The 23493-nt window shown below is 44.8% G+C and overlaps 1 protein-coding gene across 2 annotated transcripts; it reads left to right on the forward strand.

Annotated features, from left to right (window-relative positions):
* Positions 1–300: 300 nt before the first annotated feature.
* Positions 301–23092, forward strand: CTSS (cathepsin S). Of its 2 annotated transcripts, XM_002715580.5 has the most exons (8): positions 301–474; positions 1373–1499; positions 9099–9221; positions 10093–10242; positions 13961–14188; positions 16035–16200; positions 18743–18845; positions 22663–23092. In XM_002715580.5, exons 1-8 carry the CDS (start codon positions 449–451, stop codon positions 22760–22762), a joined length of 1023 nt encoding a protein of 340 aa, XP_002715626.2. In that variant the 5' UTR covers positions 301–448; the 3' UTR covers positions 22763–23092. The 2 variants fall into 2 exon arrangements, with proteins under 2 accessions (XP_002715626.2, XP_017201393.1); XM_017345904.3 differs by lacking the exon at positions 18743–18845.
* Positions 23093–23493: the final 401 nt, after the last annotated feature.

A 23493-nucleotide genomic window follows, 5' to 3' on the forward strand; every position in this document is an offset into this window, starting at 1 on the left:
CTTCCCTCAATTTAGTAAATCATGGATGTACTGTGTTAAAGGGATGAGAAATCATAGAAGGAGCTCAGATTTCAGGAGTTTAATCTTTATCTCTTCCTAAATTTTTTCCAACTCAAAAATGGCATTGATAATAAATTTAATTAGCAGTAAACTTAATGGAGGAGTAAACTCGTACTGCCCTAATTCACTGAGTTAGTTCTATTGATCTCTTCTACTGGGGGCTCTTTCTGATGACTTACTGTTCCCACGTTGTCCCTAACACCATAGGAAGTGGCCCAGGGCAGCTGATCTCATCAGATTTGAAATGAAACTGAAATGAAAGTGCAGTTCCTCACTGTGCACGTCTCATGTGACAGGTCCCATTTTCTTTTTGAAGTTAGTTCAATTGGAAATCTCCTTGCTACCCTGGAAATCTTTGAAGAGAGCACAGCAAGTCATTGGCACTACTATGGGAACACCTGCTGGCTCTGTTCTGTATGTACTGTATTATTTTTCTCTCCTTTGGTCCTTAAACACTCTCTGTTTATATTTTAGGCGGGCTTGCCTGCCAGATTTTAAATCTTTGGTTTCAGGAACTAAAGTAAAAAACCATGCCACTCAATGTGCCTCTTCTCTTTCTAAATAAAAAGAATTTATTTTTGAAAAGTTAATGTCTGACCACCTAACCTTGAGGCTGAAGCAATGTACGTTCTTACGGGGTTAAACTTCCAGCCGTTTTTAGAAATGGAAAAGAAAGTAAAATTCCGGTTGAGGAAGTCAGTTACTGAATATCTGTTAAGGTCTCTTGGACTTTAGAAGTGGTGTTTTAAAAAATGATCACCTTTGAAATAGACAATTGAGCACTGAAAAAAAGGTTACAAAAGGAACATGACTTAAGGATGTTAAAGCAGTAGTCGGGAGTTGTGTTCCAACCACCTCTAAAAGTGGTGGCTATTTAAACAGATCCATGAACAACTCATGTGCTCAGAACTTATGAAAATACACTGATTTTTCAGAGGTCGGTCCTCTTCTCGGAGATTATTTTTTGTTTTTTGAAAGGAGGGAAGGATTTCTCTTGATTTGATTATTTGGCCAATTCTGGGAAGCCCCTGCTTTGTAACCTCCTTGATGTATTTGGTTTGCTAAACATTGGGAAATCTCCGGAAGCCACTTTTTAAAAGTATTACTGTTCAGTCGGAATAGTCCTTCAGACATAATTCTGCAGTTATTCCCAGTGACCTTACACCCCAGGAACTTTCCTGTAGAATTCTGATTTAGAATTTTCAGTCCCTTTGCTGACTTTGCATTGCTGTTTTATGTGACAAAAATAGGAGTATATGGTCACACTAGAGGCCGCTAATAGCTATGAATTCTGCTACCTTTCCTTAAACAGAATGAAATGGCTGGTCTGGGCGCTTCTGGTGTGTTCCTCCACAGTGGCACAGTTGCACAGAGACCCTACCCTGGATCACCACTGGCATCTCTGGAAGAAAGCCTACGGCAAGCAATACAAGGAAAAGGTACGCAGGATTGCCGCTCGAGCCACGCACCTTGGCCCCGGAACCCTACTTTCTCTCTCTCAAAATTTTGTTCTTACAAGGAGTGTTTTCAATAAATATTGTGTATTCATTTATTGCCAAATCCTTCAGTACTATAAAGCAGGAAACAAAACAAAGTCCTTATTATGATGGTGTTTACATTGAAGTCAGAGAAAAAGGAAATAAGTACGTAAACAGGCAGGTGCAGAGCGTGTTGGAGGAGAGCTGTGGTAGAGAAAAACAAAGCAAGGCATGAGTGGCAGTGCGAGAAGTTGCACCCAAGACAGGACCAGCAGAGAAGGCCCCGCCGCCGTGAAGGTGACCTTTGAGAAGAGAATTGACTGGAGCAGGAGGGACAATGGAAGGAAGGTCCCAGGCCAAAGGAAAGGGAGTGCACAGTTCTGAAGAAGGTGCGCCCTGGTGTGTTTGAGGAACAAAAGTGCTGTATGGCCGGCGCCGCGGCTCACTAGGCTAATCCTCCGCCTTGCGGCGCGGGCACACTGGTTCTAATCCCGGTCAAGGTACCGGATTCTGTCCCAGTTTGCCCCTCTTCCAGGCCAGCTCTCTGCTGTGGCCAGGGAGTGCAGTGGAGGATGGCCCAAGTGCTTGGGCCCTGCACCCCATGGGAGACCAGGATAAGTACCTGGCTCCTGCCATCAGATCAGCGCGGTGCACCGGCAGCAGCACGCCGGCCGCGGCGGCCATTGGAGGGTGAACCAACGGAAAAGGAAGACCTTTCTCTCTGTCTCTCTCTCTCACTGTCCACTCTGCCTGTCAAAAAAAAAAAAAAAAAAAAAAAAAAAAAAAAGTGCTGTATCTAGTCCCTGGCACATGGAAGTGCTACTGCATGGTCTTTCTTCACTCTCACTTCCTACTTTGCACTTTGTTTTTTATTTCAAAGCATACATGTTTTTTTTGTTGTTGTTGTTTTTTGTTTGTTTGTTTTGTTTTTGACAGGCAGAGTGGACAGTGAGAGAGAGAGACAGAGAGAAAGGTCTTCCTTTGCCGTTGGTTCACCCTCCAATGGCCACCACGGCCTGCACGCTGTGGCCGGCGCACCGCGCTGATCCGAAGGCAGGAGCCAGGTGCTTCTCCTGGTCTCCCATGGGGTGCAGGGCCCAAGCACTTGGGCCATCCTCCACCGCACTCCAGGGCCACAGCAGAGAGCTGGCCTGGAAGAGGGGCAACCGGGACAGAATCCGGCACCCCGACCGGGACTAGAACCCGGTGTGCTGGCGCCGCTAGGCGGAGGATTAGCTTATTGAGCCGGCTCGGCCACGTGTTTTTTTTGTTTGTTTGTTTGTTTGTTTTCACTTTTTCTTTTTATTTAGTAAATATAAATTTCCAAAGTACAGTTAATGGATTACAATGGCTCCCCCCCCATAATTTCCCTCCCGCTCACATCCCTCCCATCTCCCGCTCCCTCTCCCATTCCATTCACATCAAGATTCATTTTCAATTATCTTTATATACAGAAGCTCAATTTAGTATATATTAAGTAAAGATTTCATCAGTTTGCACCCACACAGAAACACAAAGTGTAAAATACTGTTTCAGTACTAGTTATAGCATTACTTCACATTGGACAACACATTAAGGACAGATCCCACATGAGAAGTAAGTACACAGTGACTCCTGTTGTTGACTTAACAATTTGACACTCTTGTTTATGGCGTCAGAAATCTCCCTAGGCTCTAGGCATGAGTTGCCAAGGCTATGGAAGCCTTTTGAGTTCGCCGACTTCGATCTTATTCCGACAGGGTCATAGTCAAAGTGGAAGGAAGTTCTCTCCTCCCTTCAGAGAAAGGTACCCCCTTCTTTGATGGCCCCGTTACGTGTTTGGTTTTAAAACTTTAACTCTAGGCTTCAAATAGCTGAGTCTTAGAACTATATATTATGTGTTCACTTGCAAACTAGCATAATATATTTAGTTGATATAATTATGTATAAAAATGACACTTAGCAGGTCATGCACTCCAAATTTTCTGTTTATTTGTGTATTTATAAAGAACAAATGATAATTATATGTATTTTGGAGTACAATGCAATTTTATGCTACATATGTACACTGTGGTACGATTAAATCAAGCTAAGTTTCATCCATCACCTCACATACCCAGCCTTTCTTTGTTGTATGTTTAAAAATCTACTCTTTTGGCAGTTTTGAAATATGTATTATTACTGAGCTAGTCTCCATGCTGTGCAGCAGAACACTGGAACCTGTTCATCCTCACGTCTGGACTGCCCTCTCTCCTCCCTCTCCACTCGTCCCCAGGCCGCTAGTAACCACCATTCTAGTCTCTGCGTCTATGACCCTGACTTGTTCAGATTCTACATGTGAGATCATCTGGCACTTGCCTTTATGTCCCTGGATGATTTCATGTAGCATAATGTCCTCTAGATTGACCCATGTTCTTCTCTCTAAAGGCTGAACAGTACTCCATTACAGTATATACTATAGTCTCTCTCTCTCTCTTTTTTTAAGATTTTATTTATTTATTTGAGAGGTAGAGTTACAGACAGTGAGAGGGAGAGACAGAGAGAAAGGTCTTCCCTCTGTTGGTTCACTCCCTGCAATGGCTAGAGCTGAGCGGATCTGAAGCCAGGAGCCAGGTGCCTCCTCCAGGTCTCCCATGCGGGTGCAGGGGCCCAAGCACTTGGGCCATCTTCTACTGCTTTGCCAGGCCATAGCAGAGAGCAGGATTGGAAGGGAGGCATCCGGAACTAGTACCGGTGCCCACATGGGATGCTGGCACTGCTGGCGGAGGACTACACCGTAGTCTCTTTATCCGCTCACCCACCGACTGACACTAGGGTTGAGTCTGTGTCTCAGCTACTGTGAACAGTGCTGCAGTGAATACGGCGGTGCAGATCTCTCTCCGTCACACTGATTTCATTTCATTTGGAGACAGAGCCAGAAGTGGGGCGGCTAGATCATATGATAATTCTATATTTAGTTTTCTGATAAGCCCATTTTCCAAACTGGCTGTACTAATTTACATTCCCACCAAGAATGCACAGGGGTCTCTTTTCTCTACATCCTCACTAAAGCTTATCTTCCCTCCTTTTGATTATAGCCGTTCTAACACATGTGAAGTCATAGCTCATCGGAGGTTTAATGTGCATTTTCCTGATGATTAGTGATGCTGGAGAGGACTTCCTGTACTGTGTTTGATAGAAATGGCGATGGGCAGGTGTTTGGCTCGCAGTAGAGACATCCACAGCACATATTGGAGTGCCTGGGTTCAATTCCCAGCTCCAGTTCCCAGTTCTAGCTTCCTGCCAAGGCAGATCCTGGAAGGTCGTGGTGAGGGTTCAAGTAGTTGGTTCCCTGGCATCCACATGGGAGATCTAGACTGAGTTCCTGGCTTCTGGCTTCACCCAATACAGTCCTGGATGTTGTAGTCATTTGAGACATAGATTAGCAGATGGGAACTATATCTGTCTCTCTGCCTGTAAAATAAATATAATATATAATAGATTTTTTAAAAACAGGAGCAGGGGACAAGCATTGTGATATAGTGGGCTAAGCTACTGTGTAGGCCACCCACATCCCACATAAGAATGCCTGGTTCGGCCAGCGCCGTGGCTCACTAGGCTAATCCTCCGCCTAGCGGCACTGGCACACCGGGTTCTAGTCCCGGTCGGGGCATCGGATTCTGTCCCGGTTGCCCCTCTTCCAGGCCAGCTCTCTGCTGTGGCCCTGGAGTGCGGTGGAGGATGGCCCAAGTGCTTGGGCCCTGCACCCCATGGGAGACCAGGAGAAGCACCTGGCTCTTGCCATCAGATCAGCGCGGTGTGCCGGCCGCGGCGGCCATTGGAGGGTGAACCAACGGCAAAAGGAAGACCTTTCTCTCTGTCTCTCTCTCTCTCACTGTCCACTCTGCCTGTAAAAAAAAAAAAAAAAAAAAAAAAAAAAAAAAAAAAAAAAGCCTGGTTCAAGTTCCAGCTACTCCGTACTCTGATCCAACTTCCTGCTAATGCATCTGATCCCATTTCTGCTAAAGGAAGGCAGTGGGAGATGGCTCAGTTTGAGTTCCTGCCACCCACACAGGAGACCTGGCTCCTTGCTTTGCTCTGGTCCTGTCCTGGTTTTTGCAGGCATTTGGGGAGTAAACCAGTGAATGGAAAATCGCTTTCTCAGTCTGTCTCTCCCTCTTTCTCTGTCACTCTGCCTTTCAAATAAATAACAAATAAATCTTTTTAGAAAATAGGAGTGGAAATTTGGCACAGCAGTTAAGACACTGCTTAGGACACTCATACTGCACTTCAGAGTGTCTGGGTTCGAGTCCCAGCTCTGCTCCCCATTCTAGTTTACTGCTAAGGATCTGCCGTTGTGGGAATTGAGAATGAACTACAAAAGGGAAATCTTTCTCTGCCTGCTTCTGTCTCTCTGCCTTTCAAATAAATAAAAATAATTAACTAAAGAATACAAAAATCAACTAGCGATATTAAAAAAAAAAGAAATGGAAGAATGGGCTTCCTAGTCTTTATCTTAAAAAAAAAAAGAAGAAAGAAATTATTTGTCCTGAAAGTCAGACTTAATGAGAGACAGAGAGATCTTCCAGCTATTAGTTCATTCCCCAAATGGCTGCAATGGCCAGCACTGGGCTAGATGGAAGCCAGAACCCAGGAGCCAGGAACTTTATCCAGGTCTTCCCACATGGAGACACAAACACTTGGGCCATCTTCCGTCGCTTTTCCCAGGCCATTAGCAGTGAGCTGGATTGAAAGTGGAAAAGCTAGGACTTTGAACCAGCGCCCGTATGGGATGGCCAGCATTGCAGGCAGCAACTTTACCTGCTAAGCAACTACGCCGGCCCCCCTAGTCTTTTCCTGATCTTAGAGAAATGGCCTTTAACTTTTCACTGCTGAGTATGATGTTAGCTGTGGAACTGCCAGTCATGGCCTTTATTGTGTTGAGGAATATTCCTTCTATAATTAATTAATTAATTTGAAAGGCAGAGTTACAGAGAGGCAAAAAGAGAGAGACAGAGAGAGATACTATTTGCCAGTTTATTTCCCAAATGCCCACAGCAGCCAGGGCGGGGCTCCACCCATTGATTCTCTCCCCAAGTGGCTGCAGTGGCCTGAGCTGCGCAGATCCGAAGCATGCGTGCCTATTACATGCATCACTGGGGTAATAGTAAAACCTCGCTCCCAGGGACATGGAACTGCAGCCATACTTGCCACCTGGAACCAGGTTCTGGGTCTGGGCTCACCCAGGCAGTGAAATGTGGCAATACAGAGTTGTTAACAGCTCACTGGGGTCACAGCTTATTGGAAATTCTGGCTTTAGTGGTGATGGTGGTAGGATTTCAGGTGTTCTAGGATGCACTGCTGTACATTGTATTCTATGTAAATGAAGATCCTAAAGGACAAGAAAATCAGCTGCCAGTATATGAATTCACTATGGTAAAAGGAAAGCAATAGGGGGCTGGTGCTGTGGCATAGCAGGAAAAACTGTCGCCTGCAGTGTCGGCATCCCATATGCGTGCCAGAGTGAGTCTCAGCAGCTCCACTTCAGATCCAGCTCCCTGCTCATGCACCTGGGACAGCAGCAGAATATGGCCCAAGTGCTTGGGCCCCTGCACTCATGTGGGAGATCTAGATAAAGCTCCTGGCTCCTGGCTTCAGTCTGGCCCTGCCCTGGCTATTGTGGCCATCTGGGGAGTGAACCAGCAGATCCAAGACCTCTCTCTCTCTCTCTCTCTCTCTCTCTCTGCCTCTGCCTCTCCCTCTCTGTAATTCTGACTTTCAAATAAATATTTTTTTGAAAATGAAAACAATATAAGAAAAATTACTTCAAAAGTTATAGATGGGGCCAGCGTTGTGGTATAGGGAGTAAGCCGCTGCCTGCAGCGCTGGCATCCCATGAGGGGTCTCAGCTGCTCCACTTCCAGTCCAGCTCTCTGCCGTGGCCTGCGAAAGCAGTAGAGGATGGCCCAAACACCTGGGCCCCTGAACTCCCATGGAAGACCTGGAAGAAGCTCCTGGCTCTTGGCTTTGGATCACCCCGGCTCCGGCCATGGCTGCTATTTGGGGAGTGAACCAGTGGATGGAAGACCTCTCTCTTTTTGTCTCTGCCTCTGTCTCTCTGTAGCTGTGCCTTTCAAATTAATAAATAAATCTTTAAAAAAAATCTATAAAGATGAAATGAGGGACCAGCATTGAGGTATGGTGGGTTAGGCCTGCATGCTGCATCCCATATGGGTGCCAGTTTGAGTCCCAGCTGCTCTACTTCTGATCCAGCTCTCTGCTGTGGCCTGGAAAAGCAGCAGAAGATGGCCTCAGTCCTTGGGCCCCTGCACCCACATGGGAGAGCTGGAGGAAGATACTGGCTCCTGGTTTTGGTCTGGTCCCACCCTAGTGGTTGTGGCTACTGGGGAGTGAATCAGTGGACGGAATCTCTCTCTCTCTCTCTCTCTTTCTCTGTCTCTCCCTCTCTCTCTTTAACTTTACTTTAAATGGATAAAATAAGTCTCTTTAAAAAAAAAAAAAAAGATTAAGTGAGCTTATCTTATCACCTATAAAGAATAGGCTTCAACAGACAACAGTTACTTTAAAAAAAAAAACTGGGTCTATATCAAACTCTAAAGTTTTTTGTGTTAAAAACTGGTGAGAAGTTTTTTGTTTTTGTTTTTTTTACAGGCAGAGTGGATAGTGAGAGAGAGAGACAGAGAGAAGGGTCCTCCTTTTTGCCGTTGGTTCACCCTCCAATGGCGCTGTGGCCGGCGCACCGCGCTGATCTGATGGCAGGAGCCAGGTGCTTCTCCTGGTCTCCCATGGGGTGCAGGGCCCAAGCACCTGGGCCATCCTCCACTGCCTTCCCAGGCCATAGCAGAGAGCTGGCCTGGAAGAGGGGCAACCGGGACAGAATCTGGCGCCCCGACCGGGACTAGAACCCAGTGTGCCGGCGCCACAAGGCGGAGGATTAGCCTAGTGAGCCGCGGCGCCGGCCTATTTTTTCTTTATTTTTAAGATTTATTTATTTGAAAGAATTACAGAGAGGCAGAGGCAGAGAGAGCGAAAAGACTTCCATCTACTGGTTCACTCCCCAAATGGCTGCAATGGCTGGAGCTGGGCTGATCCGAATGCAGGAGCCAGGAGCTTCTTCTAGGTCTCCCATGCAGGTGCAGGGGCCCAAGCACTTGGGCCATCTTCTGCTTTCCCGTGCCATAGCAGAGAACTGGATCAGAAGTGGAGCAGCCAGGACTTGAACCAGCGCCCACATGGGATGCCGGCACTGCAGGCAGTGGCTTCATTTGCTACTCCACAGTGCTGGCCTCAACAGATTCTTAAAAAAAAAAAAAAAAAAAAAAAAAAAGCTTTTTAACTTATTAAGGTAGAAATGTATTATGTATATAATAAAATGATACTAATCACCATCAAAACAATTAAGGGCAAGAATTAAGATTATTATGTGATTTTAGCAGCTATCTTGGATATATTCATTTATTTCCATTTTCCTAGACAGGCTCACATTGGATTTTAGAATGCTTCCTAAAATACTGCTTTCATTGTTGGACACTTACTTGTCCAGGACACAGTATAACTATATTCTTTTTCTTTACATTGTAGAATGAAGAAGCAGCACGGCGTCTCATCTGGGAGAAGAATCTGAAGTTTGTGACGCTTCACAACCTGGAGCACTCCATGGGAATGCACTCGTATGACGTGGGCATGAACCACCTGGCAGACATGGTGGGTGAATCACAGATAACCCTGCTTCCACGTCTAGGAAAGCACGATTTCTGCCCGCCCACCCCTGGCTCATGACAATTCAAGTTCAGTACAAAGAAGGGCATAGTCACCTGTGCACTGGGTTAGAAGACAGTAGAATTCAAGCACACAAGAATTTGTAAGGAAATTCCTCACTTAATTCCTATGTCGATCACTTTTTCTTAATAATTCTCTGATTTATAGGAAATTTTAAACTCACAGTTGTTGAATTTAGTTATTTGTTTATTTACTTATTTTTTATTTAATTCCAGAAAGCATTACCTAAAGACAATTCATGGTGTTTTATAGTAAATGACCAGACTTACTTAAGTCTAAATAGATATTTTACTGGAATCTATCTACTTTCTAAATGGGAGCATATGGCTTTTTAAAATCACAATCAGCCTTGAGTTTTTAGATTCTGTTCTACCCCACCGAACTTCCCCATTGTGGCCAAAGTTCAGAATCATAGTGCTCTTTGCAAGAGAACACACTAGGAAGACCAAATTCCTACTTAAATGCGAGAGGCTCCTTCGTAATTCTTTCTCACAAGGGAAGCCGACTTGGCCCACTTTTTAAACACCTCTTTTATAAAATTCTGCCTCAATGTAACTTCCAGTTTTTACCATTTTCTTTTTCCCTTTCCCAGTGAGGTTGCCTAACTGGGTGCTGGCGCAAAGTGCAGGACTAGAGAGACGCTTGCCCCGCCTCAGCAGACAGTCAGGAGAACCTGTATTGCTCACAACCACAGCTGGTTTTTCTTGGTTTTTAGTTGTATTCACAATTACAGTTACTAGGATAGTTTAAACAGGAAGTAGAATATAAGTGAAAGGGATGTATATTTGCTTTGCAGACCAGCGAAGAAGTGGTGTCTTTGATGAGTTCCCTGAGAATTCCCCACCAGTGGCCGAGAAACGTCACTTACAAGTTAAACCCCAATCAGAAATTGCCTGATTCTGTGGACTGGAGAGAGAGGGGGTGTGTCACTGAAGTGAAATATCAGGTGAGTATCATCAGCCCCAACCTCTGCACCCTAGGGAAACCTCTCTTCCCTAATGCTTAGTCTCGTCACATCGATTGACAGTGAATCTCACAGCCCCTTCCTTGATTTATTAATTAATTTTCTTATTAATTTTGCTATTCTCCTCTTTCCAACTAAATTGTAACTCTTGGAGTGCAAGGATTACACATTAGATTTTATGTATAACCTCCACAGTGCTTAAAAGGCCAGTGATTAAGAGCCACCTTCAACAAAGCTGTGAACTAAGCAGGTAGGTGTCCAAGGCAAACTTCCAGTGCTCCTTGTATCTAATGGCTGTGTTGGCCTCCCGCTGAGCCGCTTGCCTGAGACGGAGTATTCCTTGTGTGAGAGAAGCCTGCGCTGAAAGCTCTCTCTCCATCTCACTTACAAACGTCAAGGCTGAAGGAGAGGAAATAGAGATTCAGTGGCCTATAAATTGTACCAGTGAAGTATAATTTGAGGCTAGGCTTGTGGTATTAGAATAGGAATTATGTGCTTTGTAAAACTGTTGTTCCTATGTTGTCATATTTTCCCTTAGCTTGCTTTGGATTGATTGATTGATTGATTGATTTGGGGGTGGTGCTGCTGTGCAGGCATCACAGTTCAATTCCCAGCTGCTCTACTTCAGATCAGGCTCCCTGCTAATGCTCCTGGGAAAGTAGCAGAAAATGGCCTGTGTGCTTGGGCCGCTGCACCACGTGGGAGACCTGGAGGAAGCTCCTTTCTCCTGGCTTCAGCCTGGCCTAGCTGTAGCTTTTGAGGCCATTCAGGGAATGAGCCAGCAGATGGAAGATCCTCTCTCTGCCTCTGTCTCTCCCTCTCTGTAACCCTGCCTTTCAAATAAATAAATAAATCTTAAAAGTAAATAAATAAATACATAAATAATGAAGATAAGTCAGAAATCCTTTTTTTTTTAAAGGAGGGGGGAAAGATTTATTTGTTTATTTGGAAGTTAGAGTTACAGAGAGCAAGGGAGAGGCAGGGAGAGAGAGATCTTCCGCCCGCTGATTCACTACCCAAATGACTGCAATGTCCAGGGCTGGGTCAGGCCAAGGCCAGGAGCCAGAGGCTTTCTCTGGGTCTCCTAAGTGGGTGACAAGGGCACAAGCACTTGGGCTATCCTCTACTGCTTTTCCCAGGCCATTAGCAGGCTGTTGGATCAGAAGTGGAGCCAGCCGAGACTTGAACTGGTGCCCATAGGGGTGCTGGCATCACAGGCAGCAGCCTGACCCACTACACCACAATGCCTGGCCCCAGTTTGCTTGTTTTTAAAAAAAGCTACAAAAGGGGCTGGCACTGTGGTGAAGCTGCCACCTGCAGTGCCAGCATCCCATATCAGTGCTAGTTGGAGAGAGACCCAGCTACTCCACTTCCAATCCAGCCCTCTGCTATGCCCTGAGAAAGAAGTAGAAGTCCTTGGGCCTCTGTACCACGTGGCAGACCCGGAAGAAACTCCTGGTTCCTGGTTTCGGTTCGGTGTAGCTCTTGCTGTTGCAGCCATTTGGGGAGTGAACCAGTGGATGGAAGACCTCTCTCTTTCTGTCTCTCTCTCTCTGCCTCTGCCTCTCTGTAACTCTGCCTTTCAAATAAATAAGTAAATCTTTAAAAAAAAAGTTTAGGAAGATTCAATTAACTATATATGTAGTTGTTAACTCTGAGTAATTTTTTTAAAAAGATTTATTTATTTATTCGAAAGTCAGAGTTACACAGAGAGAGAGAGGCAGAGAGAGAGAGAGGTCTTCCATCCACTGGTTCACTCCCCAGTTGGCTGCAATGTCCGGAGCTGTGCTGATCCGAAGCCAGGAGCCGGGAGCTTCCTCCGGGTCTCCCATGCAGGTGTGGGGGCCCAAGGCCTTGGGCCATCCATCTTCTACTGCTTTCTCAGGCCATAGCAGAGAGCTGAATCGGAAATGGAGCATTAGCGCTCTTATGGGATGCCGGTGCTTCAGGCCAGGGTGTTAACCTGCTGCGCCACAGCACTGGCCCCAACTCTGAGTAATTTAATGAGCTCCTTTCCCTGGCTACTTGAATTTTTAAAATTTTTATTGATTGATTAATTTGAAAAGGAGAGAGACAGGCAGCAGTCAGAACTTCCATCCATTCATTCACTCCCCAAATACTCACAATTGCCAGGCTGGGCCACAGCCAAAGCTAGGAGCTGGGAACTCAATCCAGGTCTCCCAAGTGTATAGCAAGAACACAGTTACTTGAACCGTGACCTGCTGCCTCCCAAGGCGTACATTAGCAGAAAGCTGGAACCAGGAGCACAGCCAGGGTGAACCCAGGCACTCTAGTGTGGAATGTGGTGGGTATTCCAATCAGAATCCTAATGCTAGGCAAAACATGAACCTTTGCTTGCATTTTAATGGACATTTTTGCTTTAACCAATAGAAATTTGCTTCCTTTGGGTAGAGAGCAAGATGGGAGGAGGGGAGAAAAGAGAGAAAGAGCAGTTATGATGGGTGCTCTACACCTTTTTAAACTAAAGCAGCTTTGCATTTTTCTGCTTATGCCTCCTCATAAAATAACATTTCATCACATTTCTGAGGATAACAATGTTTGAAAAACACTAATTTGGGGCTGGCATTTGGCCTAGCAGGTTAGACCACCACCTGTGACACTGGCATACCATATGAGAGCTGGTTTGAGTCCTGTTTGCTCCACTACTGATCCAGCTCCTTGCTAATGCACCTGGGAAAGCAGGAGGGGGTGGTCCAAGTACTTGGGTCCCTGCTGCCCACATGAGAGACCTGGATGAAGCTCGTGGCTCCTGGCTTTGGCCCAGCCCAGTCTCAGGCATTAAGGCCATTTGGGGTGTGAACCAGCAGATGGAAAATCTCTCCTTCTCTGTGTCTATCTTTCCCTCTCTCTATAACTCTGCCTTTCAAATAAATAGATAAATAAATAAATAAATAAGTAAATCTTTTTTAAAAATAAGGTTTCCTTCCTTTTTAAATTAAAATAAAATGCTAATTTGAAGTTAAATCTTGTATGTTTCAGATGCCATATGGCAGCAGGAAAGGTATTTTAGGGCAAGTAAGTCATCCAGACTCCACTAAGTCACTTTACTATAGGTATCTATCCTTACTTAGGAGTGAAGAGGGGTGGAATTTGAACATGCTCAGGGAGTACTGTTTCTCAACATATTTTCATATGTCCATTGTACTCTGAGTTGTCTTTTGCAGATCTTTTTTGTTCCTTCAAATGTATTTGAGAGGCAAGGAGACACGCAGATAAATATATATATATATATATAGAGAGAGAGAGAGAGAGAGAGAGAGAGAGAGAGAATGCTTTCATCTTGTGGTTCACTCCCCAAATGCCTACAACCCTCAGGGCGGAGCTGGGAGCCAGTAATTCAATCTGGATCTCCCACTGGGTGGCAGGAGCCCATCACTTGAGCCATCACTGCTGTTTCCCAGCATCTGCGTTGGAGTCCAAGAGGTAGAGTTGGTTACCCAATCCACAAATTATGATAAGGGATAAGGGTATCTTACCCAGTGCCCAACCACAAGGCTAAATGCTTGCCACCATTTGTAAATCTTTATCAAGGTTGGACCTTGCCTAGAGAACAATTAAACATTGTCTAAGAGAAAAGGAGACTGGGAACTGTCAAGAGCTCTTCACACAGCCAGCCCTGTTGTGTTATGGAAATCACCTTCTCTGACGCATTGCCTTTGCGACTTCGCCTCTGTTTTAGGGTTCTTGTGGTGCTTGCTGGGCCTTCAGTGCCGTGGGGGCTCTGGAAGCACAGCTGAAGCTGAAGACAGGAAATCTGGTGTCTCTCAGTGCACAGAATCTGGTGGATTGCTCAACTACAAAGTACGGGAACAAAGGCTGCAATGGTGGCTTCATGACAGAGGCGTTCCAATACATCATCGATAACAACGGCATCGATTCAGAAGCTTCCTATCCCTACAAAGCCATGGTGTGTCACAGGCAAACATTTGGTGCTGCATCATGACCTCGTGCTGTCCCCTTGTCTCACCACCAAACCAATTGCTTGGGAAAGGGTGTGTGAGAGAACCGCATCAGGAATTCTTCAATTTTGCAGAGTTCTCTTTCTATGCAGTAGCTTTCTTAATTTATCAGTGGAATAATGCTTTTTTTAAAAAATAATTTATTTATTCGAGAGTTACAGAAAAAGAGGGACACACACACACACAGAGAGAGAGAGAGAGAGAGAGAGAGAGAGAGAGAGATCTCCCACCTACTGGTTCATTCCCCAAAGGCCTGCAACAGCTGGGGCTGAGCCAGGCCAAAGTCAGGTGCCTGGAACTCCATCCAGGTCTCCACATGGGTGGCGGGGGCATAAGCACTTGGGCCATCTTCTGCTGCTGGATCAGAAGTGGACTATCCGGAACGCAAACTGTCACTCCAGTATGGGACATGGGCATTGAAAGCAGCAGCTTAACCCACTGTGTCATACTGCCTGCCCCAGAATAATGCTTTCAAACAAACCAGTAATCTGTTTTAAAACAGACTTTAAGCAAATCATCCTCAATATTCTGTGTATCTCCCTAGTTTTTTTTTTAACTTTTTTTGTTTTAAAGATTCATTTATTTATTTGAAAGATGTGTTACAGAGAGAGCGTGAGATATATATATATATATATATATAGAGAGAGAGAGAGAGAGAGAGAGAGAGAGAGAAATCTTCCATCTGCTTTCACTCCCCAAGTGGCTACGATGGCCAGGGCTGGGCCAGGCTGAATCTAGGAGCCAGGAGCTTCATCTGGTTCTCCCATGTGAACAGGGACCACATGTAATATGCCCATATTATAGAAAATTTAGAAAATATTAAGATATCATTCAAAAACTTAACCATTAGTATTTTGGTTTATTTCCTTCAGACTCTTTTCCTGTTTAGCATTTAAAAAACATAACTGTATAGGGCCGGCGCCGCGGCTCACTAGGCTAATCCTCCGCCTAGCGGCGCCGGCACACCAGGTTCTAGTCCCGGTCGGGGTGCCGGATTCTGTCCCGGTTGCCCCTCTTCCCGGCCAGCCCTCTGCTGTGGCCAGGGAGTGCAGTGGAGGATGGCCCAGGTGCTTGGGCCCTGCACCCCATGGGAGACCAGGAAAAGCACCTGGCTCCTGGCTCCTGCCATCGGATCAGCGCGGTGCGCCGGCCGCAGCGCGCCAGCCGCGGCGGCCATTGGAGGGTGAACCAACGGCAAAAGGAAGACCTTTCTCTCTGTCTCTCTCTCTCACTGTCCACTCTGCCTGTCATAAAAAAAAAAAAAAAAAACAAAAAACTGTATATACAACAAATATGAATTTGTAACTTCCTTTCTCCCAATTGAAGTATTAGCATTTTTAATATGTATATAAAACATATGTTATTATGTTTATAAACATATATATGTCTATAAACCAACATTTAACTTGTGGGTCCTCTTTCAGGCATTACATCATCAAAAATATTTTAAAGCTCTAGTCTGGACTTTATGTCCTCTGTGTAGCATTCCTTGGCAAAACATCTCAGAGGAGAAATTGTCCTGGCAGGTTTTGCAAGTATGGAAATGTTCGTAACTTAAAACAAGAAAATCATTCAGTTTTTCCTGTCATTGGTAAAATCTAGAAATGTTAAGAAAGAAGATTCGATTTCTCTTTCTTTAAAGGAAAAAGGAGACTTAGACACTTGAAAAGGTTAAAGTGAGGAAAGATCTTGTATTTTAGATCCAGACTTAGAATACTGGTGACTTACAAGGAAGTTAAAGTATCCTTCCTTATCTGATTCATACATATTTATTATTATTATTATTATTTGCAGGATCAAAAGTGCCATTATGACTCAAAACATCGTGCTGCCACCTGTTCAAAGTACACAGAACTTCCCTTTGGCAGTGAAGAGGCCTTGAAAGAAGCTGTGGCCAATAAAGGACCTGTGTCTGTGGCTATAGATGCAAGTCATTCTTCTTTCTTCCTCTACAGAAGTGGTAAAACGTCAGATATATTATTCTCTCTCTCTCTCTTTTTTAAAATATTTATTTGTTTATTTGAAAGGCAGAGTTATGGAAGGAAAGATAGACAAAGAGAGATCTTCCAACCTCTGGTTCACTCCCCAAAAGGCCACAACAGCTAGGGCTGGTCCAGACTGAAACCAGGAGCAAGGAGCTTCTTCTGGGTCTCCCACATGGGTGCAGGGGCCCAAGCACTTGGGCCATCTTCTACTGCTTCTCCAGCCAGCTGGATCGGAGGAGGAGCAGCCAGGAGATGAACTGCTGCCCATATGGGATGTTGGCACCACAGGCAGCAGCTTTACCTGCCACAGCACCAGCCCCCATTCTTTTTTAAAAAAATTTATTTTATTTATTTGAAAGGCAGAGTTACACAGAGAAAGCAAGGAGAGACAGAAAGAAAGTTCTTCATTCTCTGACTTACTCCCCAAATGGCCAAAATGGCCAGAACTGGACCAATCTGAGGCCAGGAACTTCTTCTGGGTCTCCCACATGGGAGCAGAGGCCCAAGGACTTGGGCCATCCTCTACTGCTTTCCCAGGCCATGGCAGAGAGCCAGATTGGAAGTGGAGCTGCTGGGACTGACTCTAACCAGTGTCCACCCTGCAGGTGGCAGCTTTACTTACCATGCCACTGCGCCAACCCCTAATATTTTCTTATCATATCCTACTCTTGCACTATACAAAAGAATATTCTCCTTTGCCATCACTCTATTCCTCTGAATGTTTCCATGGGTTAAACAGACTCCTCCATTTCACAGAAGTATTTTATATCCAGTTCTAGTTAGTAATAGTAATACTTATCCAAACTTCTAACACTACATACCAAGTACTGTGTTACATTCTTTATCTCACTTAAGCCTCACAATAACCTTAATTTACAGATGAAAAAATAATGAGAAGAGTTGATTTGCCTAAAGCCATACAATCTAAAAGTGGTTGAACTAGGATTAAAACTGTATAACTAGGGACCAGCACTGTGGCATAGCGGGTCAAGCCACCGTCTGCAGTGATGGCATCCCACATGGGCAGTGGTTTGAGCCCCAGCTGCTCCACTTCCTATCCAGCTCTCTACTATGGCTGGGAAAGCAGTGGAAGATGGCCCAAGTCTTTGGGCCCCTGCACCTACGTGGGAGACTTGGCTTCTGGCTTTGAAGCAGCCCAGCTCCAGCCATTGCGGCCATCTGGGGAGTGAACCAGTGGAGGGAAGACCCCTCACCCCGACTCTGCCTCTCCCTCTCTGTAACTCTGCCTTTCAAGTAAATAAATATTTATTTTAAAGAAACTGTACAAGTAGACTGCAGAGCCTGTGCATGAACTTTATATAGTAGGTAGAGCACAGCAGGATGTATAATATAACTATACAAAACTGAAGTGTATTTTCTGAGCAATCACTAAAGGTAGGACATTGTATTAGATGAAGTTGAAGGCTATAATATATATATATATTTTTTTTTTTGACAAGCAGAGTGGACAGTGAGAGAGAGACAGAGAGAAAGGTCTTCCTTTTCCATTGGTTCACCCTCCAATGGCCGCTGCAGCCAGTGCACTGTGGCCAGTGCACCGCGCTGATCTGAAGCCAGGAGCCAGATGATTCTCCTGGTCTCCCATGCGGGTGCAGGGCCCAAGGACCTGGGCCATCCTCCACTGCCTTCCTGGGCCACAGCAGAGAGCTGGACTGGAAGAGGAGCAACCGGGACAGAATCTGGCGCCCCGACCGGGACTAGAACCTGGAGTGCCGGTGCTGCAGGCAGAGGATTAGCCTATTGAGCTGCGGCGCCGGCGGCTATAAGATATTTTTAAAATCTCCACTTAGGTATTTAATTTAGTTAAAAGTGAAAATATATGGAGCAAACAATTCAGGAATATATGCAAAGAAGTACAATAACTGACTGCATATAGGTTGAAATAATTATTAAAAGGTTGTAGATTATCAAAGAAAGCTTTTGAGGGAACTAAAACTGATGTGACTATAAGAAAATTGACAAATACAGTTTTGAAGGGAAAGAATTTTGAACTCTGGAGAGTTTAAGAGTTTATGTTCCTAACATTTTAATTAACTTTTGTCATATATCCAAAACAATATATTAAAAAGTAATAGCATTCTCGCCGGCGCCGCAGCTCACTAGGCTAATCCTCCGCCTAGCGGCGCCGGCACACCAGGTTCTAGTCCCGGTCGGGGCACCAGATTCTGTCCCGGTTGCCCCTCTTCCAGGCCAGCTCTCTGCTGTGGCCCGGAAGTGCAGTGGAGGATGGCCCAGGTGCTTGGGCCCTGCACCCCATGGGAGACCAGGAAAAGCACCTGGCTCCTGGCTCCTGCCATTGGATCAGCGCGGTGCGCCGGCCGCAGCGCGCCGGCCGTGGCGGCCATTGGAGGGTGAACCAACGGCAAAGGAAGACCTTTCTCTCTGTCTCTCTCTCACTGTCTACTCTGCCTGTCAAAAAAAAAAAAATTAATAGCATTCTCAAATGTCCTTTATTACCAGATAGCATTCGTCTTTCCCACCATTTTTCATTGGCAGGTGTCTATTATGAACCATCCTGTACTCAGAATGTGAATCATGGCGTACTAGCAGTTGGCTATGGTAACCTTAAGGGGAAAGACTACTGGCTTGTGAAAAACAGGTAATATATTTGTATAATAATGTGTTTTTAATTAAAACCAAGGATTCTAGGTAAACTCAACCAATGCTGTTTTGTGACTATGGTAACGATAATCATATTCCCAATGATAAACACTTACACTTCCTACAAAGTGACATTTCAAATCACTCAGTAGCCCCATTTCTTCACTTTTTATTCTGCCATCTTCTCCTTGTTTTCATAGTTTATCTTCTGCAATACTTCTCTAATTATCCTTGTTAGTCTCCATGATGAACACTTATTCTACTTAGCCCCTACATGTTGGTATTTCCCCCAGGGCTTTATTCTCTGCCTATAGGTGCTGGTTCAAGTCTCGGCTGCTCCACTTCCAATCCAGCTCCCTGCTAATGTGCCTGGGAAAGCATTGGAGGATGGCCCAAGTACTTGGGCCCCTGCACCCATTTGGGAGACCCAGATGAAGCTCCTGGCTCCTGGCTTTGGTCTTGCCCACCCCTGGTCTTTATGACTATTTGGGGAGTGAACCAATGGATGGAAGATCTCTCTCCTCTCTCTCTCTGTCTCTCCCTCTCTCACTGTAACTCTGACTTTCAAATAAATAAATGTCATACCAAAAAAAAAAAAAAAAGAAGAACTTTTTTTATTTTTTATTTGACAGGTAGTTATAGACAGTGAGAGAGAAAGAGACAGAGAGAAAGGTCTTCTTTCAGTTGGTTCACTCCCCAAATGGCTGCCACGGCCGGTGCTGCGCCGATCCAAAGCCAGGATCCAGGTGCTTCCTCCTGGTCTCCCATGCGGGTACAGGGACCCAAGCACTTGGGCCATCCTCCACTACCTTCCTGGGCCACGGCAGAGAGCTGGACTGGAAGAGGAGCAACTGGGACTAGAACCCAGTGCCCATATGGGATGCCAGCGCCGCAAGGTGGAAGATTAACCAAGTGAGCCACGGCGCCAGCCCGAAGAAGAACTTTTGAGCATGGTTTGACACACCATGTATTTTAGGATTTCTCCATACCTGAATAGAATAGAATCTGAATTACAGCAAGGCCACTGGGGATGGAGAGAAGAAAATACACATAAAATATGATTCAGAAGCTGAGTGGACAGGGTTATGTGGACTGAGGGAAAGGAGGCTGCCCGAACTGATGCCAAGGCTTTTGTAATCAGGCCATGGTGATGGTGATACATTACCCAAAACAGGGAATGATTTTCCCTTGAGTTTCTTCCAAAATCCTTTTTGTTCTAAGCATTTTTTAAAGATTTATTTATTTATTTGAAAGGCAGAGTTACAGAGAACCAGAGGCAGAGAGAGAGAGAATCTATCATCTACTGGTTTACTCCCCAAATGTCCACAACAGCCAGAACTGGGCCCATCTGAAGCCAGGAACCAGAAGCCAGGAGCTTCTCCCAGGTCTCCCATGTGGGTCCAGGGGCCCAAGCACTTGACCCATCTTCTAAATGCTTTCCCAGGCCATAGCAGAAGTGGAGCAGCCAGGTCTCGTCCCGGAGCCCATGTGGGATGCTGCAGATCATGGTTTAACCTGAGCCACAGTGCTGGCCCCTGTGCTCAAATATTCTAAAAAGTTTAACATTGTCTTCAAAATTAAGCCTAAACTCCTGGCCAAGCATTCAAGGTTCTCCATTATCTAACTTCCCATATAGCTTTCTAGACATTTTCTCACTATGTTCTATTGTCACACTCATTCTGGCCACAGTGAATTACATACTGATTACTCCTTAAATTTGCAAATACTTGCCTGTCTCTTTCTTTATGTGTGTTTTTCATCTTTCTGAACTGTCCTTGAAGGCCATTGCTGCCTACAGAATTTCTACTGGTTGAGGGTGAACTGGGCACTGTCATACAATCTGGCAGGAGAGGAAATTGTTTCATTTCTCCCTGAAAGCAATTATAAATAAACAACATTTAAAAATGTACAAATTCTTTGTCTTATTATTTTCATTTCTTGGAATCTATATGAAGAAAATAATTCTAAATATGGGAAAACCTTTATTAATGTAAATTGTAGCTTTTATTATTATTTAGTTCAGATGGAGAGAGATAAAGAGAGAACAAATGGAGAGAAATAGATAGATAGATAGATAGATAGATAGAAAAGTGAGAAAGAGATCTCATCATTTGATTCAATCCCCAAATACCTACAAAAACCAGAACTCAATCCAAGTCTCCCATGGGATTGGCAGAAATTCAATTACTTGAGCCATTGCCACTATCTATCAGGGTTTGCATTGGCAGGAGCCAAAGCAGGGGATCAAACTCAAGTACTCTGATGTAGAACTCTGTCATCTTAACTACCAGGCCAAACACCATCCCTACATCCACTCCAACATTGCCCTCAGAGTTACTTCACATTCAAATACAAGCAAAACACATTCAAATAGGACCAGTTTGTTGTGATTGCTTTCCTTATCCAACCAGATATGAAAAAAGAACTGTATACATTGTTAACAGGTGACAGTGGAGTTTGGGTTTTATTGTAAAGGTGTTAGGGAGCCATTAAAGGGTTTTTTTTTGTTTATTTTAAGATTTATTTATTTATTTGAAAGACAGAGACAGAGAGACCTTGCAGCCTCTGGTTCACTCCCTAAATGGCTGCAAGGGCTTGGGCTGGACCCGGTCAAAGCAAGGAGCTAGGAACTTCATCTGAGTCTCTCATGTGGGTGGAACGGGCCCAAGCACTTGGGCCATCTCCTGTTGCTTTGTCAGACACATTAGCAGGGAGCTGGATTGGAAGTGGAGCAGACAGAACACAAACTAGCTCCTACATGGGATGCAGGCATTGTAGCTGGTGGCTTAACCCGCCAAGCCAGTTCCCATTAAAAGTTTTTAAGCAGGGGAATAGCAATTAAGGGAAAGAAAGCCCCAAAAAGAAGCCTATGAAAGAATCTGAGAAAGAGAGCCTACAGAGAGATTAGAAAATTCAGGACACAATAGTGTTGTAAAGACAAGAGAGAACGCAAGTGGGAATAGATAACTGTGTTAAACAGTACATAGGGGCCGCCTCCGCAGCTCAATAGGCTAATCCTCCACCTGCGGCACTGGCACCTGGGATTCTAGTCCTGGTCGGGGCGCCAGATTCTGTCCCAGTTGCTCGTCTTCCAGTCCAGCTCTCTGCTGTGGGCCGGGAGGGCAGTGAAGGATGGCCCAAGTCCTTGGGCCCTGCACCCGCACGGGAGACCAGGAGAAGCACCTGGCTCCTGGCTTCAGATCAGCGTCGTGCGCTGGCCGCAGCGCGCTGGCGGCAGCAGCCATTGTGGGGTGAACCAACGGAAAAAGGAAGCCCTTTCTCTCTGTCTCTCTCTCTCACTGTCCACTCTGCCTGTAAAAAAAAAAAAAAAAAAAAAAAAAAAAAAAAAAAAAGGCAAAAAACCAGTACATAGGGAGAAAAACAAGCCCTGAAAAGCATTCAGTGAGGGCTGACATGTGGGATATTTAAGGCCTCTGAATGCACAGCCTCTAGATTATGCCACTTGTCTTCCAGAAACAAACACACTTAGCTTCTCTGCTGCATGCAAAAACAACTTCCCTTTGAGTCCTGAGCAAAAAATTTGCAAGGGCTTCCCTTTGCCTATGGAATTGAAGCACAAATTCCTCAGCCCGCTGCTCTCAGCTGTTCACAGCACGGCCCTAAAACAACCTTCTATCCTCTCTTTCCCTACTGCACCTCTCAAGATGACCAGTCTCCCTTTTCAACTAAACTTGCTGCTCTCCATCACAGTATGCATTTTCTCAATGTGCTGCTTTTATTTGTATCATAGTTATAGCCCTCAATGTGTTCTGCCTGTTATCATTTGTAACTTCGTGTTATTTCTTTTTCTAAAGCTGGGGCATCCACTTCGGTGAACAAGGATATATTCGGATGGCAAGAAACAGTAAAAATCATTGTGGGATTGCTAATTATCCCTCTTACCCAGAAATCTAGAGAATCTCTCCGTGTTAATGACAAATCAAGAATGATGAAGCACTTCTCTTCATTTTACCTGCTGCATCCAGAAAAAATGAGTGTGTCATGATCAATGAATATATTAACCAGAATACAGCTTGACTTTTCACTTTCTAAACTTAGCAGATCTCAGAAAGAAGTTTGCTAAGTAATTAATAAAGTACTGCAGATAAAACTATATGAGAATTGGTCAACCTAAGACAATCTGTTGTATTTGTTCTTGTTTTATTTTCACTCTTTAAGTCTCCTAACAGCCTTTTGTAACTTGATGGTCTAGAAGTACTTAATAAATTTGTCATTTCAAATTTCTTCCATTGCTATGCTTTTCTTATTCTCAGGTAACTGTTACAATCTATCATGAGAATGTTAATTGTGGTATGCTGGTGATGGCAACTTTAATGGAAGAAAATAATAGTTTATAAATGTCCTGAGGGCTGATACAGTATCTTTACACATAAAACGAGTGAATTTTTTTAAGGGAAAAGGTTTATTGGGGAAAACCCAGCAGACCAGAGGGAAGGGGTGAAGAAGGAAAAAGAGAGTAAGAGAGAGAGAGAGGAGAGAAGAGAAGAGGAAGCTAGAGAGGAGAGGAGAGAGAGAGAGCGAGAGAGAGAGGAGAGGAGCGGAGAGAGAGGAGCAAGAGAGAAAGAGGCTAGAGAAGAGAGCAGAAAGAGAGCAAAGAGCACAGAGAGAAAGACAGAGAGAGAGAG

Source organism: Oryctolagus cuniculus, chromosome 7, assembly GCF_964237555.1.
Source record: "Oryctolagus cuniculus chromosome 7, mOryCun1.1, whole genome shotgun sequence".
NCBI classification, from domain to species: Eukaryota; Metazoa; Chordata; class Mammalia; order Lagomorpha; family Leporidae; genus Oryctolagus; species Oryctolagus cuniculus.

Coding starts and splice junctions, on each gene's coding strand:
- CTSS (XM_002715580.5), top strand. CDS start 449: ATGGGAACACCTGCTGGCTCTGTTCT. Junction 475..1,372: donor ACACCTGCTGGCTCTGTTCT/GTATGTACTGTA, acceptor TTCCTTAAACAG/AATGAAATGGCTGGTCTGGG. Junction 16,201..18,742: donor TTTCTTCCTCTACAGAAGTG/GTAAAACGTCAG, acceptor TTTCATTGGCAG/GTGTCTATTATGAACCATCC.